Raw genomic sequence first — 15568 nt, forward strand, 5'->3', positions numbered from 1 at the left:
GTGCCATGCAAATGTCCTGTGGTTCTCGCTGGGAAGGCACAGGGAGCCCGAGCCTGGCCGCTGGGGAAGTAGATGACACATTGGCTGAATCACACTGGTCACGTTGCAGGGTGCTTTGTTGTCCTTCAAGAAGCTCATTAGGTGGCACTGCCAAGCGAGTTGGGAGTAGATTTGGCTTTCCATGTGCTCCCCAGGACACTTCTGCCCACTCTCCCTCTTTTTCCTTCCAGCATCGATACGCCTGGAGTCATCCGACGCGTGTCGCAGCTCTTCCACGAACACCCTGACCTCATTGTTGGATTCAACGCTTTCCTTCCCCTCGGGTACAGAATAGACATTCCCAAGAACGGCAAGTTAAACATACAGTCGCCTCTGTCTAGCCAGGTATGCCGCTCTGGTGGTCTGAGGGATGTGGTCCTGACACTTCAGCCCTGGTACTCAATTACCTAGCTCAGGCAGCCCGTCTGTGTCTTATTGCCGGAAAGTCAGTGAAGATCCAATCTTTGTCTAGACACAGTGCTCACTTCTAATGCAGGTCAAAATAGATCAGAGTCCCTACCCAGCCACCTGTTTACCCCACACCAATCCCTTTGGAGGATTCAGATCAAGAGTGGATGTGGTTGTTTGTGTCTGGGGGGCATTGTCTTAACAGTTCTATGTCCTGTCAAAATAACCACCCACCGTCATCATTAGGCTCTTACCCTGATGCTCTCCCTGTGAGCGCGCCAGGCAAGCTGCACTCGGACTCAGGCATGGGGTCTCTCTGATCATCCCAGGTACCAGCCACACTATAAAGCAGTTGAGATGTATGTGAGGATAGCCGTTTTGTCATTGCTGGGCTACATTTCGTTGCCAGTAGGGTCCTTGGCTCAGCTTCGGCTTGTGGCTTTGGTTCCTTCTGTCTCAAGTGGCGGCTTGTTGCTTCCTCTGTCCGTGCAGTCCCTTCTTGCCCAAGCCCACCAGACCCCCTGAGAAAACAGAAGTCTGTGTGAGCTTTACTCTTAACAAAGTAGCCACTGCCTTTCCTCCCCCTTGGCCCCGTTGCCGAAATGCTGTTGGGGGTGGGGCGGCTATCCAGTGCGCCTGGAGATGTGTACAGCATCCCTGACTCCACCCACAAGGCCCTGGCCCCGCGATGGCAGCTGATGCATCCCCAGACATTGCCAGATGACTCCTGGGAACCACATCGCCCCCATCCAGAGCCCCTAGTCTCCGTGAACCAGCTCTTTCAGCCTCCTCTGTCTCTGCTCCAGGGCTTTGGGTTTTAGTGGGGAATATTAAAAAAGCCTACCCCAGGAAGCGTTCTGTCCATTTGGCCTCTGATGAAGGAGATAGTGGTTTCCTATCAATGCAGGAGTCAAATTTGGAAGGAGAATGGCCAGAGGCAGTGTGACCGTGACCGCCCCCTCTCTCAGAGGGACCTGCATGTAAATTCTGCCTTCTCTCTATGCAAGGCAAGCTCCGCCACCAGCATGTTGCCTCATTAAAGCCAAGGAGAGCATCTCCGTTTTGAAAAGGAAATCGGAAGCGCGTGGCTGCTGACCTCCAAAGAGCTGCTTCCATTTCACATTTACAAGTGGAGCGCCACAATCCAGATGTAGGGCTCGTTGCTCCAGAAGATCAGCAGCCTTAGCGGGGTTCACCTGCGGAACCATGGTGGCTGGGAAGAAGAGCAGGCTCCTTGGCAGCGGTGCACAGGGCTGCTGGGCTGTGCTTGGACGAGTCGAGTCTACACGGGTGGGTCATGACCATCGCTCCCTAAGAAAGAGCCGAGGTCAGAGACCTCACTTGTGGAAATTGCCTTGCTCCGTCCCCAGCTGTTGGAGTAACTCAGCTTGCGGGGCTGGATCTCAACGCAGACTGCTCCGAGGTCTCGTTTTCCGGTCAGTAGCCACAAGGCCCCTGCTGTTGTGCTCACTCCATGGAGACATGCTACGGACACAGCGAGACAGGACCAGCCCTGTCTCCCCCTGACTTCACCACACAGCCATGTGGTCTTGCCAAAGCCCCAAAGCCACGACGTCTAGAGCCCCTGTTTCCTGCTGCCCACTCCATTTCTGTCCACATCAGTTGACCTGCTGGTTTTCCTGCCCTGCTTTCAGCACTCCTTCCTGCCAGGCATAGATGAGATGTCCGGGAGTCCTTGGAGAGGCCACAGTAGCCCGAGAACTTCTCAGGCCTCCCTACGTGCCACGCCCCAGTGACTTTTGTTTTGTTTTGTTTTACTGGTTTTTCTAGCTTCTGTGTTTCGATGTACACCTTCGATGTTTTTTTTTTTTTTTCATTTCTCATGTCCTGGTGAGTCCTATCAACTCCAGGCAGGGAGGGAGTAGCTCTAAGGTACAGAGGAAGAGAAGTCAGGGGAGTCCCCGGCTGTGAGGAGCCCTTGGTGCAGGTTTCTCAGCATTGGCTCTGTTGCCCGTGGGACCAGATTGTTCTTTTCTGGAGCAGGCTGTCCTGTGCCCTGAATGGGGCTGAGCAGCAACCCCGGCCGCCTCTGCCCTACACCGTGTGTCAACCTGGAAGTGTCTCCGCACATCGCTAAGTGCCCACTGCGGGACCGAATCAGCCTCACTGAGAACACAAGTCTAAGAGGAAGACAGACGTGTGCCATGATGTGGGGTGTGTGCCCCCAGAAAGGCCAGGGCGGCATGGTGGGAAGAATGTCCCCTTGCGGGGGTTACAGCTTTCTGAGTCAGCATCCTCTTGGAGCTGGTAAAGCGGGCCTCAGTTGTAACGTCACTCCCCAGAGGCCGCTCTGCTCCCACCCCTGGTTGTTCTCCTGTCACCCAGTTTTGTATATTGTAAAATGGCAAAGCTCGGGTTTGAAATTCAAAACCTGCTGTGTCTTGATCTGGCTTGCCCTGCAGACTGAGTCCAGATCAGGCAGGACCCTTCACAGCACTGGCTGCTTCACAACCATGTCCCTCTTCTGGGGTGGTGTGTGGCAAGTGTTGGAGGTGCAAGACGCAGCGTGTCAGTGGGAAGGTGACGACTCTCAGCTCCGGTGTTCCGTTCAGAGCCACCCCTGCCTCCTGGGAGCCCGCCCCCTCAGGGTCGGCTGCAGCAGCAGCCAGCTTGAACACAGGTAAAGGTTAAACCCTTAGCTCGTACGATAAGTGACCCCTTTACATTCAGAGGCTGGCCTGCCATGGGGAGGGTCATCTGGAAGTTCAGTGAGTCCCTATTGGGTCACCTCTTGTATTTGTGTCTTAGTCCCTCACGGAGCAGGTGTCAACCACCTCTTCTGCTTCAGGCCGGGTTTTATCCAGAGTCCCTGCTCTTGGGCATGCGCACATCAAAGCAGGGACCCTCGAGATACAGGTAGACATGGGGCACCTGGGTGGCTCAGTGGGTCAAAGCCTCTGCCTTTGGCTCGGGTCATGATCCCAAGGTCCTGGGATCAAGCCCCACATCAGGCTCTCCGTTCAGCAGGGAGCCTGCTTCCTCTCTCTCTGCCTGTCTCTGCCTACTTGTGATCTCTGTCTGTCAAAAAAAAAAAAGATACAGGTAGACAGACAAGAGATACACGAGGGACTTTAGTGAGGGAAGGGGGCCAGGGCTTGAGGGGCTGAGGGCAGAGGCCACGGGAGAGATCAGAACCCTGCCTGTGTCTTGGCGCAGGGGTTTCCCAGGCCAGGTCTGAAGGCCTGAGGTGATGAGTGAGTGCTTAAGAAACAGCCAGGGAGCCTGTGAGGTTGGGGGGAGAGGGGGATACAGGGGTGAGTGTAGGGGAGAGAGTCAGGAGTCAGGAACCTGTGGAGAGTTCCAGAAAGGCCACTCTGGCTGGGGTGCCAGAAGTGGACTGGGGGGCAAGAGAGGATCTGGGGGCCAGGGAGGGGTCCTTGGTGATCCAGGCAGTGAGCAGCGTTGTGGCCCTGGGGACGAGGAGTCCGTGAGAGTGGGAAGTGCAGGGAGATTCCAGGATGCCTCAGCCTCTGGGTGAAGGTGGCAGCACCTGCGGTGAGGGAGGCCTAGGAGCAGTGGGGGTGGCAGGGAAGCTGCTCTGCGTTTGGAATGTGCTGTTTGATGAGGGGTCTCACACGCATCCAGGAGGGGCTGCGGCCACTCAGAGGGTGGTCTGTGCAGGGTTGCTCCCTGGTGTCTAGTAGGACTATACCAGACTATGCCTGAATGAAGCCACTCCCGGCAGGCACAGATGAGAAAAATCTGGATTATTCTGGAAGGTTTAGAGCAGGGTTTGGCCCAGGAGCCAAAGCCAGCTTATATTTGTATGGAGAGTGGTTTTTACATATTCCAGAGATTATATTAAAAATGTTTTTAAATTGTGACAAGATTCATGATAACATAAATGGATTTTTTTGTAACTGAAGTATATAATTCGGCGGGTTTGCGCATACTTACCTTATCTTACAACCATCCCCCCCTCAATCCCGGAACATTTTTATCACCCTGGAAAGAAACTGTATCTCACAGTTCTCCTCTCCCAGCAGCCCCTGGCAACCGCTAATCCACTTTGTCTTTGCAGACTTGCCTGTTCTGGACATTTCGTTTCAGTGGAATCCTATGTAACTTCTTGTGTCTAGGTTCCTCTGCTCAGCATCACGGTGTCGAGGTTCACCCTCACTGTGGCCTGTGTCCGAGCTACATTCCTTTCTGTAGTTGAAGAAATGTCCATCGCAGCAATGCTGCACGTGTGTTTATCCATTCCCGGTAGCCGTTTGAGTCGTTTGCATGGCTGTTTGCGATTCTTGGGTCCATACCTGAGAGCGGAGTTGCCGGGTCACGTGGTAACTATGTTTAACTTACAGAGGAACCGCCAGACTGCTGGCCAGAGCAGCTGCCCCATTACCGTCGGGTCCTCATTGCCAAGCTCTGGCCTTGCGGAGGCTTTTCCATCTTGTCCCCACGCTTCAGTCCAGGGTGTGGGAGAGGGATACGCGGAGCTTGAAAATGCCCCCCGAGGAGGGGTGGGGAGCTCCAATGAGCTCTCAGCCTCCTCTGAAACAAAACTCCACCCCAGGGCTGCTCCCTCTCCCACCTCTCCCTGGCTCCTTCTAGCTCCTTCTGCTGCCAGGCCAGCACACCTGGAAGGAATGTGGTAATCAGCAAGACAGTCCCCAGAGGGCCTTAGGATGTATCCCACTGCCAGGGAGAGGTGGTGTTCAGAGTTGTAGCTGCTGTGGGTCTTTTGTGTCTCTGCTTGTCTTGCCTCAGATTTTTCTAGAACGTCTCTGTACCCACAGTTCAGGCTGAATTGTGCCCTCTCCCCAACCACCGCCCCCAATCCCAGTTCATATGTTGAAGTCCTAACCTTCAGTACTCAGAATGTGATTGTTTTTTGAGACCTTCACAGAGGTCATTAATGTAAAATGAGCCCCTTAGGGTGTCCCCTGATTCAGTCCGACGGGTGTCCTTACAAGAAGAGGACATTTGGACACATGGACCGACCCGACCCTCCAGCAGAGGGACAATCATGTGAGGACACACAAGATGACTGCCCACAAGCCACCTCTGCTGAACCTTGATCTTGGACTTCAGCCTCCAGGACTGTGAGGAAATACATTTCTGTCGTGTAAGCTGCCCGGTCTCTGGTGTTTCCTTATGGCAGCCCGAGCACAGCAGTACACACCCACCACGGTGAGAGCGAGTGTGCCCAGCGAGTGCATCTGTCCTGATGACGGCCCTGCTCCTTTGTGCCTGCCGTTCCCCATCCTGCTGGAGCCTTCGGGTCTGAACTTGGTGCCCTGTGCCTTCCAAGCACGAATGGAAGCACCAAGCTGTTTGTTCCTTCATCCGTGCGTCTGATGATTCCCAGCAGTGGCTGGGGCCCACTCTGTTCCAAACACTGTTCTGGGCACCTGGGCTATGGCAGTGAACAGTGTGGATATTTGCCGTCTGGTCAGGGGTAGACAAGATGAAGACAAAATATGTGTGTGTGAGAAGGTGACATGTGCCACAGAGGAAGGTGGAGCAAGAAAGGGGCTCGGCGTGCTGGCAAATGGAGGCCATTTTGGTTTGGTGCAGATCGTTCTGGAAGACTTGCTGAGAAGGTGCCCTCTAACAGACCCCTGGAGCTGTGCTGGAGGGTCCCTGGCCTGCTCCAGAACCAGCCCCTGTGTGTGTTGGACCCGCAGGATACTGTAGGAGGTGGGGGGCACCCCTAACAGCCCAGTTGTGGTTTGCAGGGAGTCATTAGAACCACACATGAAGTTTCAGTTTAGAAACAAACACCCCCTCCTTCAAGGACAGTGGGGTCAGTCCCACACCAGATCAGAATTCGGGGTGTCTAGGAGAGAGAAGTGTGTGTCTGTTTTCTGTCTTTGTGTGGCTAGAAAAGACTGCAGAGGGAGGGCAAGCACGATGACCAGTCAGCCCCTGTCTCTTCTCTCCGGTGGCTACCCCTGATTTAGCACTGCGAGTCCCATGGTCCTGGACAACCTGGTTGGTGGTGGCCCCACTCACCTCCAGGGTCCCCACTTGGCCTGGCACTGCTGACAGCAGGAGCCCCAAACTCCAGGGGGATTAAACAATCCACTTGCCGTGTATTTCTACTGTCTGCTCATTTTTCAAGGTGTTGGGTGTCATTCGAACTTCATGGTCTTGGATCAGGTGGAGGTGGGCTGGTGAGACTCCCCCAGGACAGTGCAAACACACAGTGTGGTGAGGGAGGCATCATCTGCCTGTGTGTGTGTGTGACCACCTCCCCAACTTCCCTCCCTCCAGGCCCCCACAAGGAACGCTCTCCTGCATCTCATTAAAAACCTTGGCTCTGTGCTGGGTGCCGCTTGCTCCCAGGTGGGCCAGGGCTCTGTCCAGCATTTCTCACATCTGTTCTCGGCGTCAGGACTGCCAATAACTCACTGTCGTGCCGTTGTCAGGAGAATTCGCACAACCACAGCGACTGTGCGGAGAACTTCAAGCCGCAGATGCTGTATAAGGAGGACAAGCCCCAGGTGCCCTTGGAGTCGGATTCCGTGGAGTTCAACAACGCCATCAGCTACGTGAACAAGATTAAGACCCGTTTTCTAGACCACCCAGAGATCTATAGGTCATTCCTGGAGATACTGCACACTTACCAGGTAAGAGGCCCACGTGACCCTGGCCAGGTGCCGGTGGCGCCCACTTTCAGGGTGCGTCGGTGGCATTTACATTTTCTGGTCTGAATTCATGAAATCCTGTACAATTCCGATGCGTTTTTATTTAGCCTGTTTGTTTTTTCTTTACTGTGATAAATTGTACATAATCTGAAACTTACATTTTAACCCTTTTTAAGTGTCGCATTCCGTGGCATTAAGTACTTTCACATTGTGCAACCTTCCCTACCATCCACCCCCAAAACTTGTTCATCGTGCAAAACCAAGACTCCATCCCCATGAGACAGTAGCTCCCCCAGCCCCTGGTACCCACCATCCCACTTCCTGTCTCTCTGAATTTGACAACTCGAGGGACCTCCTATAAGTGGAAGCATACAGTACTTGTCTCTTTGTGTCTGGATTCTTTCACTCACTGTGATGTCCTCAGGGTTCATCCAGGCTGTATCCTGGGCCAGAACATCCTTCCTTTTTAAGGCTGGAGAACATTCTGTGGCGTGTATGTACCACGTGTGTTTATCTGTTCCTCCACGGGTGGGCACCAGGGTTGCTCCCATGATTTTGGCTCTTGGGAATAATGCTTCTGTGAACACGGGCATCCAAATACCTGTTGAAGTTCGGTTTTTTCAGGATTTTAATTTGCTCTGTGAGGCACCCCTGCATCCCAGGAAGTACTAGGAAACGCACGGTACGGGGATTTAAAAAGAACCTGAGAAGATGGTCTTCTCTTTGTAAGATGGCTTCGCCGGTGTTTTGACAACACAGCAGCCCTCTGTTGATGCTGATTACAAGTGGATTACAAGTGGGCTCCATGCCAGGCAGTGGGGCAGCAAAGATGAATGGTTTGCTGCTTAGTTCAGTCTGGCGGTGGAAGAGACTTAAGAGGGGTGGGGTGGGAAGAAAGGGAAGCGGGTAGAAGTCTGCCCAGATTGCCAGCCCTGACCACGGACTGCAGGGTGTCAGGAAGGGCAGCGTTGGCCTGAGTCCCAAGAAATCAGGCAGAGCCATCAGGCAGATGAGTATAGACAAAGGGTGGACTTTCTTTAGTGCTGGGAACATCCTGTGCAAAGTCCCGGGGGTCAGAGTAGACAGCCAGCTTCCGGGGACCTGAGGAAGGGGAGGGCAGTATTATGGTCCCTTGATGGGTCGTCTCATTCCCTTTACAGCCGTGGAGTGGGAAGCCCGAGCTGTGTGCTCGAGTCCCAGCTCCACCACCTCGTGCTCTGTCACATTCTCCGGTGTGAAGCTGACAGGGACTTACTTCTAAAGTTGACAGGGACTTCCATCCTGAGTTCTGTCCTCCTAACCTGGGTCCCCTTTGGTCCTCATCTTGGTGCTTTAAGCTCTGGATTAGGCCATCTTCCTTCAACTTTTGGGGTCTTTCTGACTCTGGGTGGACAGGTCCCTTGTCCCAGTACTCCTTTCCTTCCCCCGTCACCCTGTTTCTTTCAAGGCCCACCACCAGCTCCACACTCCCTGCGCCCTGTCCGCAAAAAAGGGCCTTCTTCTCCCTTTGTTTGAGGACATGCAAGGACTGAGGCCAGACCATTCCATGACTCTGCCCCTGCCATCATCCCCTCTATACTCCCTTGTAAGCCCCATCCCTGGCCAGGGCTCAGGCTGTGTTGTGGGGTGGGACGAGAACAGATCGTGCCGGGCACCCCAAGCTGTTAGCAGGGTGGTGGACTGGGTTCCTTTCTCCTAGTGATAGCAGGCATGGGCTCTGCCAGCCCATTTTTTGTTTCGTGAGTCGTCCCTTGGTCTCCTCCACAGTGGGATGCCTGAAGGTCAGCAGCCTGGCGTGCCTCTATCCTTGGCTAACTGCTCATTTTCCCTTTCCTGAATTGGCAGAAGGAGCAACTGAGCACGAAGGGGCGGCCTTTCCGAGGCATGTCCGAAGAGGAAGTGTTTACCGAGGTAGCCAACCTCTTCCGGGGCCAGGAGGACCTGCTGTCCGAGTTTGGACAGTTCCTGCCTGAAGCCAAGCGGTCCCTGGTGAGTATAGAGGGCCCACCCTGGCCTGAGGGCCACCTTCCTCTCAGCTGGGACCCTGTTTCTCAGTGCAGCCCCGAAGACCAGGCTGGGCTTATTTGTGCCCGGGACATGCCGGCTTCCCCCAGAAGCCACACAGCATGCAGACACCCCTAGGCCCCCTGTGCAGGCTCACCGCCACGTCCTGTTGGAGCAGATCCTGAGGGGGGCTCCTCTTTCAGACAGTGTTCGGGGGGGTGAGGGCCAGCTGGGAGGAGACGTGTCTGTAACCAGTGCCCTGTGGGAACGTGCCTGTCGGGCACTGTGAGGCTTGCCAGTGAGGGCAGAGAGGATGAGGAGGGGTCTGGGGTAGGGGGGTCGAGGGTGCAGGCTGCATCATCAGCCTCGTGCCCCCCCACCATCATGGCCTGAGGCCTGCTGGGTTGTGCTTTCCATATCCTTTCCCTTGTATTTTCTCCATAAGGCTTTCTTAGAAGTAGAAGCGAAATTCACATAACACGAAACACACCATGAAAGGATAAAGGGTATAGGTCAGCGGCATTTGGTACATTCACCGTGTTGTGCAGCCGGCACTTCTGTCTAGTTCCACACCGTTTTCATCACCGTAAAGGAGACCCTGTCCCTGGGAGCAGCCACTCTCCATTCCCCCTCCCCTAGTCCCTGGCAGCCATGAATCTGCACCTGTTCTCCACAGGTCACACACGGGGGATCCTACACCATGTGGCCTTAGTGACTGGCCTTCACTTAGCGGGCTGTTGGAGGGTTCACCCGCGGCACGGCGTGCATCGGCATTCCTTTTCACGGCCGAGTCCTCCTCCGCTGTGCAGACGGACCACAATTTGCATATCCTGCCATCCATTTGCGTTCATTTGGGTGGTTTCGTTTCTTCTTGGTGGTTGTGGGTGAGCCTGCTGTGAATGTTCGTGCGGGAGGGTGTGTTGGAGTCCGTGTTTCCAGGTCTTTGGAGTCTGTACCTAGGAGTGAAATTGCTGAGTCAACTGGTGACTGTGTTTCACTTGTTGAGGAAGTGCCGGACTGTTTCACAGCAGCTGCGCCATCTTCTGTTCTCACCAGCAGGGTGCTCCACAGTGTCACCGACGCTGGGTGTTTGGGTCTGTTTTTCAGTTATGGCCTTGTCGTCGTGAAGTTGTATCTCATTGTGGTTTGGATTTCCATTTCCCTGATGACTAAGGATACTGAGTATCTTGTATGCCTTTTGGCCTTTTGTGTATCTTTGGAGAAATGTCTCTCCTTTGCCTATTTTTTAGTTTATCTTTTTATTATTAAGCTGTAAGTGTTATATATATATATATATATATATATATATATATATTCTGGATACCAGGCTCTTATTAAAAATTTTTCTCCTTTTTGTAGGTTGTCTTTTCATTTCCAGTATCCTTCAACATACACAGGTTTTTAGTTCTGATCAAATCCAGTTACCTGTTTTTTCTTTTGTTGCTTATGCTTTTAGGGTCTCAGAATCTCTGCCAGATCTGAGGACAGGAAGGTTTCCTCCTGTATTTTCCTCTAAAAGTTTCTATAATTTTAGCTTTCATAGTTAGGTCATTGGTGCATTTTGATTTAATTTTTTTGTGTGTATGGTGTGAGGTAGGGATCCAACTCCATTCTTTCCTGAGGGGAGAGCCAGTCTTCCCAGCACAGTTTTTTGAAACGACTTTTCTGTTCCCATTGAATGGTCCTCGCACCATTGTTGAAAACCAGTTGAGCATAGTTGTATGGATTTATTTCTGGACTGTTCAGTTCCAATCCATCGACCAACCCCCACATGTCTCTTTTGAGGGCAGCACCACACTGTCTGGATTACTGTAACTTTGCCCTAAGTTCAGAATGTGATTTGAGTTGTGTTCTTTTTCAAGATTATTTTAGCTAGTCAGGGCCCCTTGGAATTCCATATAAACTTGAAGATCAGCTTTTCCATTTCTGCAAAAAAAGGGAAAAAAGCCATTGGGATTTTGATAGGAATTGCCTTGAATCTTTAGATTGCTTTGGGGAATATTGCCATCTTGATAATGTTAAGTCTTCTGATCCGTGAGCATGAGATTTCTTTGCATTTATTTAAATCTTTAATTTCTTTCAGCAACATTCGTGGTTTTTGATGTACTTGTCTTGCACCTCTTAGGTTAAATTTATCCCAAATATCTTATTCTTTTTTTTTTCTTAATTTCATTTTTGGATTGTGCATCATGAGTGTATACAAATACCACTGATTTTTGTGTATTTTGCTTCCTGCGACTTTGCTGAGTCTATTTATCAGCTTTAATAGCCTTTGTATATTCACGAGGATTTTTTTATATGCATGTTACCATGCCATCTGCTAATAGAGATGGTTTTCTTTCTTTTCCATTGTGAATGCCTTTTCATTCCTTGTCTTGGCCTAATCGCTGCAGTGGAGCCTTTATTACTGAGCTGAATAGAAGTGGTGAGAGGAGGCATTCTTGTCTTGTTCCTAATCTTAGGGGAAAAGCTTTCCATCTTCCACCTGAGTGTTCTGGGAGCTGTGGGCTTTTCGTAAACACCCCTTTGTCAGATGGAAGAAACACGCTTCTATTCGAGTTTATTGGCTACTCCTTTTCCTCCTTTTGTTCTTCTCTGCTTTGGATGGTGGCTTGGGTCCTGTGCACACGAGCGGTCCTCCCCCACTAACGCCGGCCCAAGTGCATCACTACCACCTCTCCTGGTTCTGCTTCTAAAGGAGGATACGGGGGGTGGGGGTGGGCAGGGCTGGGGAGCAGCAGGAGAGGCTTGGTGGGTGTGTACAGAGGTCTGGGTTTGGATCATCAAGAATTACTTGGCCTTCCAGCGTCCATCAATGCCACCTCAAAGTCAGGATGCCACCTGGAAATACTTCCTGACTCAAAATCAGAGAAGCTCTGTCTCTCTCCATAGGGTTGACGTCTGGTTCTGGAGCTGTCGCCTGTCCCTTTACCCTGCCTGGAGTTTTGTATGTCCTCTGGGGCTGGAGGGCTAGGCAGGGCCCCGGGAACACACAGCCCAGGCTGAGACACTCACTCCGTGTCCCCATGCGCTCAGGAGGGCTTGAGCCAATGCCCTCACTCATGTCCCAGGCCTGGTTTCCTTCTCTTTCACATGGGGATGAAGGCCTTCCTGCTCCGACTCGGCAAGCCGTCATCCTCTAAGCGCTTTTGCGTGCAGCCCAGCACGTGTGCAATGCTCCAGAAAGAACAGCTGGGAATGTTCAGGAAAAGCAGGCGGAGGATCCAGATGGATTGTCCCCATCCCCTCCTAGTGCCAGTGTTGTCCATTCCCCCTTTGCCCTCCCCGAGTGTCCACCCAAGTGGCAAGGCCTCCCTCTGCTTCCCCAGGACCAGTCAGCCTGTGGGAGGCCCCTGGGGAGTACCTGGGGAGGGCTGAGCAAAGCCCTAGTGTGGATTTCCCGACCCCCTCCCCGGGGGGGCAGGGAGCTCACCTCCACCAGAGGTGGCTGCACTTCCAGCTGAGCCTAACTCCTCATGTCCCCACACTCACGTCCACTCTCAGCCCCCTTCCCTTCCAAACCCAGCCCCGAAGCACAGTGTCCCTCCTTGGGCTTGGCCTCCTTTTCCCAAATAATGTTCTGTGCCGTCCTGGCATCACTCCCATTTCTTTCTCTGCTTGCCAGAGAGCCTCCTTGCAGGCTCCAGGGTCACAGAGACGAGGAGCGGAGGACTCTCACTGCCTCCTGCCTGCCACGCACCCTTGTGTGGGTTGCGGGCCCTCAGGCCTCCCTCCGTGTCCCCCAGGAGCTGGAGCTGCATGGCGCCACATGTCGCCTGGCCCTGACTGTGAGAGGAGGAACTGAGGCTCAGGGAGGTGCCTCAACCATGCATTCTTGCTCCGACGGCTGCCCACCCCCACCTCCTGTCCAGGCAGGGCTGCAGTCTCCAGCCTCCTTGGGGTGAGGAGAAAGGACACGCTGCTGGCCCCTGATCTCTGCCAAAGAGGGGAAAGCTGGCCTGGACTTGGCCGGGCCTTTCTTTCCCCGGGGGGCTGCCCATCTCCTATGCTGGGATGTAAGAGGTAGATCCAAGGGCACCAGGGTCAGACAAGCCCCAAACACGCCATCCCAGCTGCAGCCTCTGGTGGCGCTCTTTTCTTGAGCCCAGTCAGCAGTGGTTGGCCTGGGTGAGGCGGGCTGAGCGCAGAGCACCTTCCGCCACAGCTGTGGGGGGCCGTGTACAGCAGATACTCAGGCTTGGGAGCTCTGCGGGGCCTGCTCCAAGGGCAGCCTTACTTAATTCCCTCTGGAGTTTTCCTATCAGTGGTGGCCAGGGTGCCGCAGGGGAGGCAGCTGGGGCCGCCTATTCTCTGATTGCTGTGGTCGCTGCGCCCCCTGCTGGACACCCTGCACTTGCGAGTCTGGACCCTGGCAGAGCCGGCCCAGGAAAAACGGGTCTCCCTCAGAAAAGCTCCCACCGCTCAGTTTCTCGAAGTAGCGCCTGTTACCAGTTCAGCAGAGTGCGTTGACTGGAGCATCTTGGACGTTTTAAGCGATTGAATCAATTTTTTAAAAATTGATTTTAATTTTTAAATTTTTAAAACACTCACATAGAATCTGTTGTATAATTTGAGCTTTTTTTCACTGCCCTTTATATTAAAACTTGAAGTTCTATTAAAACAGCAGGAAAAAGGGACATCGGGGGGCTCAGTCGGTTTAGCATCTGCCTTCGGCTCAGATCATGATCCTGGGGTCCTAGGATCGAGCCCTGCGTTGGGCTCCCTGCTCAGCAGAGACCCTGCTTCTCCTCTGCCTGCAGCTCCCCTTGCTTGTGCTCACCTTTTCTCTCTCTGGCAAATAAATAAAATCTTAAAAAAAAAAAAGTAGGAAAAAGAAACCAAAGATGAAATTTGATACTGTCCTAATTAAACATGACCACTTGGCCTAAGTCGGAGTTGACAAACTTTTTTGCTTTGTAGAGGGCCTGATGGTAAGTGCCTTAGGCTTTGCAGCCATCGGATCTCTGTTACAAAGACTTGGCTGCATGGTTATGGTGGGAAAGCCCCTTTGGCTTGTGGGCATGGCTATGTGCCAATAAAACTTTATTTACGATAACGGGCCCAGCATGGTGAATATGTCCGCCCCTGCCCAAAGGGTCTTTGAGGGTCCATCTAGCTCACACGTTTACAAGTGGGGACATGGAATCATAAAAAGTAAGAACTGTCAGAAGTGTCAGGGAAACTGATAATCTGAGTATCCGGGTCTCTCCCTTCATCAACATGGACATCTCAAGAGCCAGAGTCGCCTCACATGCAGACAGGGTCCCAGCCTGTGGCAGGCAGCATTCACTGGGGCCATGGGCCGAGCCCGAGGTGGTTTTGCACACCCATATGCACCAAGAGCCAGTACTGAGGGGCCCAGCTGTATCTCTCCAACACTAATCACCTCCCGTGTTTGTGTTCTTAGTTCACAGGAAATGGGCCATGCGAAATGAACAGTGTCCATAAGAGTGAGCATGAGAAGAACCTGGAACACAGCAAAAAGCGCTCTCGGCCCTCGCTTCTCCGTCCGGTATCTGCACCAGCCAAGGTAACCGTCAGCTGTGCACATAGATGTCCCCCTCTGTGGACCCCCAGCAGCCTCCCTTCTCTGTAGATGACCTAGGGAGCAGTGTGCAGGAGCTGTAATACTAGTTGGCTTTCTACCCTGAAGAAGAGCTTTTTCTTCGTCTCTTTTTATTGGGTGACCTACTCTGGGTTGTAATCCGTGACTTGTTGTTCATCTTGGCGTCTAAACTGGCTCAGATTTGGCCGGTGGAACCCCCTCGAGCTGGCTTCTGTGTCCTCTAGACATAGGCCTTGCATTGGGAGATGGTTTTTGTAGGGTCTTCAGTGCCTCGAGCAAGCAGCCAGGTTCTGGTCCGAGTCCAGCTTAGAGACAAAACTCTTCACAAGATTTAAAACCAAAGTTTCTCTGGGCTCATCTTGTTCTCGTCCTGTTCTTGCCCCTACCACCACTGTCAGAGCTTACAGGACAAAACAGGCAGGGGGAGAGGTTTCTGATCCTTCTTCAAGGGATACCGCTCCCTTCCTCTCCCAACTTCATAAGGCTCCTGCCTAATACCAAAGCCCTAAACTGCCAAAATTTAGAGATTTCCTCCACAGGGGTCCCGGGCAGACCCCAGCCAGTCCCTCGGGCCTTCACAGCACAGAGTTTCTCTCCACAGAAGAAAATGAAACTCCGAGGTACCAAAGACCTGTCCATTGCTGCCGTGGGGAAGTACGGCACCCTGCAGGAGTTCTCCTTCTTCGACAAGGTGAGCCGTCGAGGCTGGCCTCAACAGCTCGGTGTGTAGGACGGGAGCCCCTGGGAAGGGACCTGGTAGGCTGGGCAGTGGCTGGGGCAGGCTGGGGACAAGGGGCTGGCACCAGCTCGCACGGTGGGAGGTGGTACCGGCAGGAGGCAGCAGAGCTTGGGGCCCACGCAGATCTGAAGGCACACTTTGGTCTCCCTGAAGCTGTGTGGCTTTTCTAAAGGCCGGTGGCTGTGGGGCTCCCACCCG

The 15568-nt window shown here is 53.1% G+C and overlaps 1 protein-coding gene across 2 annotated transcripts in view; it reads left to right on the forward strand.

Annotated features, from left to right (window-relative positions):
- Positions 1-15568, forward strand: part of SIN3B (SIN3 transcription regulator family member B) — a 34574-nt gene that overhangs the window by 1555 nt on the left and 17451 nt on the right. For both annotated transcript variants that reach the window (XM_059389327.1, XM_059389328.1), the window contains exons 3-7: positions 231-384; positions 6843-7043; positions 8907-9050; positions 14473-14595; positions 15233-15322. In XM_059389327.1, coding sequence (XP_059245310.1) covers positions 231-384; positions 6843-7043; positions 8907-9050; positions 14473-14595; positions 15233-15322 — 712 coding nt within the window. The remainder of the gene's footprint in view (positions 1-230; positions 385-6842; positions 7044-8906; positions 9051-14472; positions 14596-15232; positions 15323-15568) is intronic.

Source organism: Mustela nigripes, chromosome 2 (genome assembly GCF_022355385.1).
Source record: "Mustela nigripes isolate SB6536 chromosome 2, MUSNIG.SB6536, whole genome shotgun sequence".
In the NCBI taxonomy this organism is placed as follows: Eukaryota; Metazoa; Chordata; class Mammalia; order Carnivora; family Mustelidae; genus Mustela; species Mustela nigripes.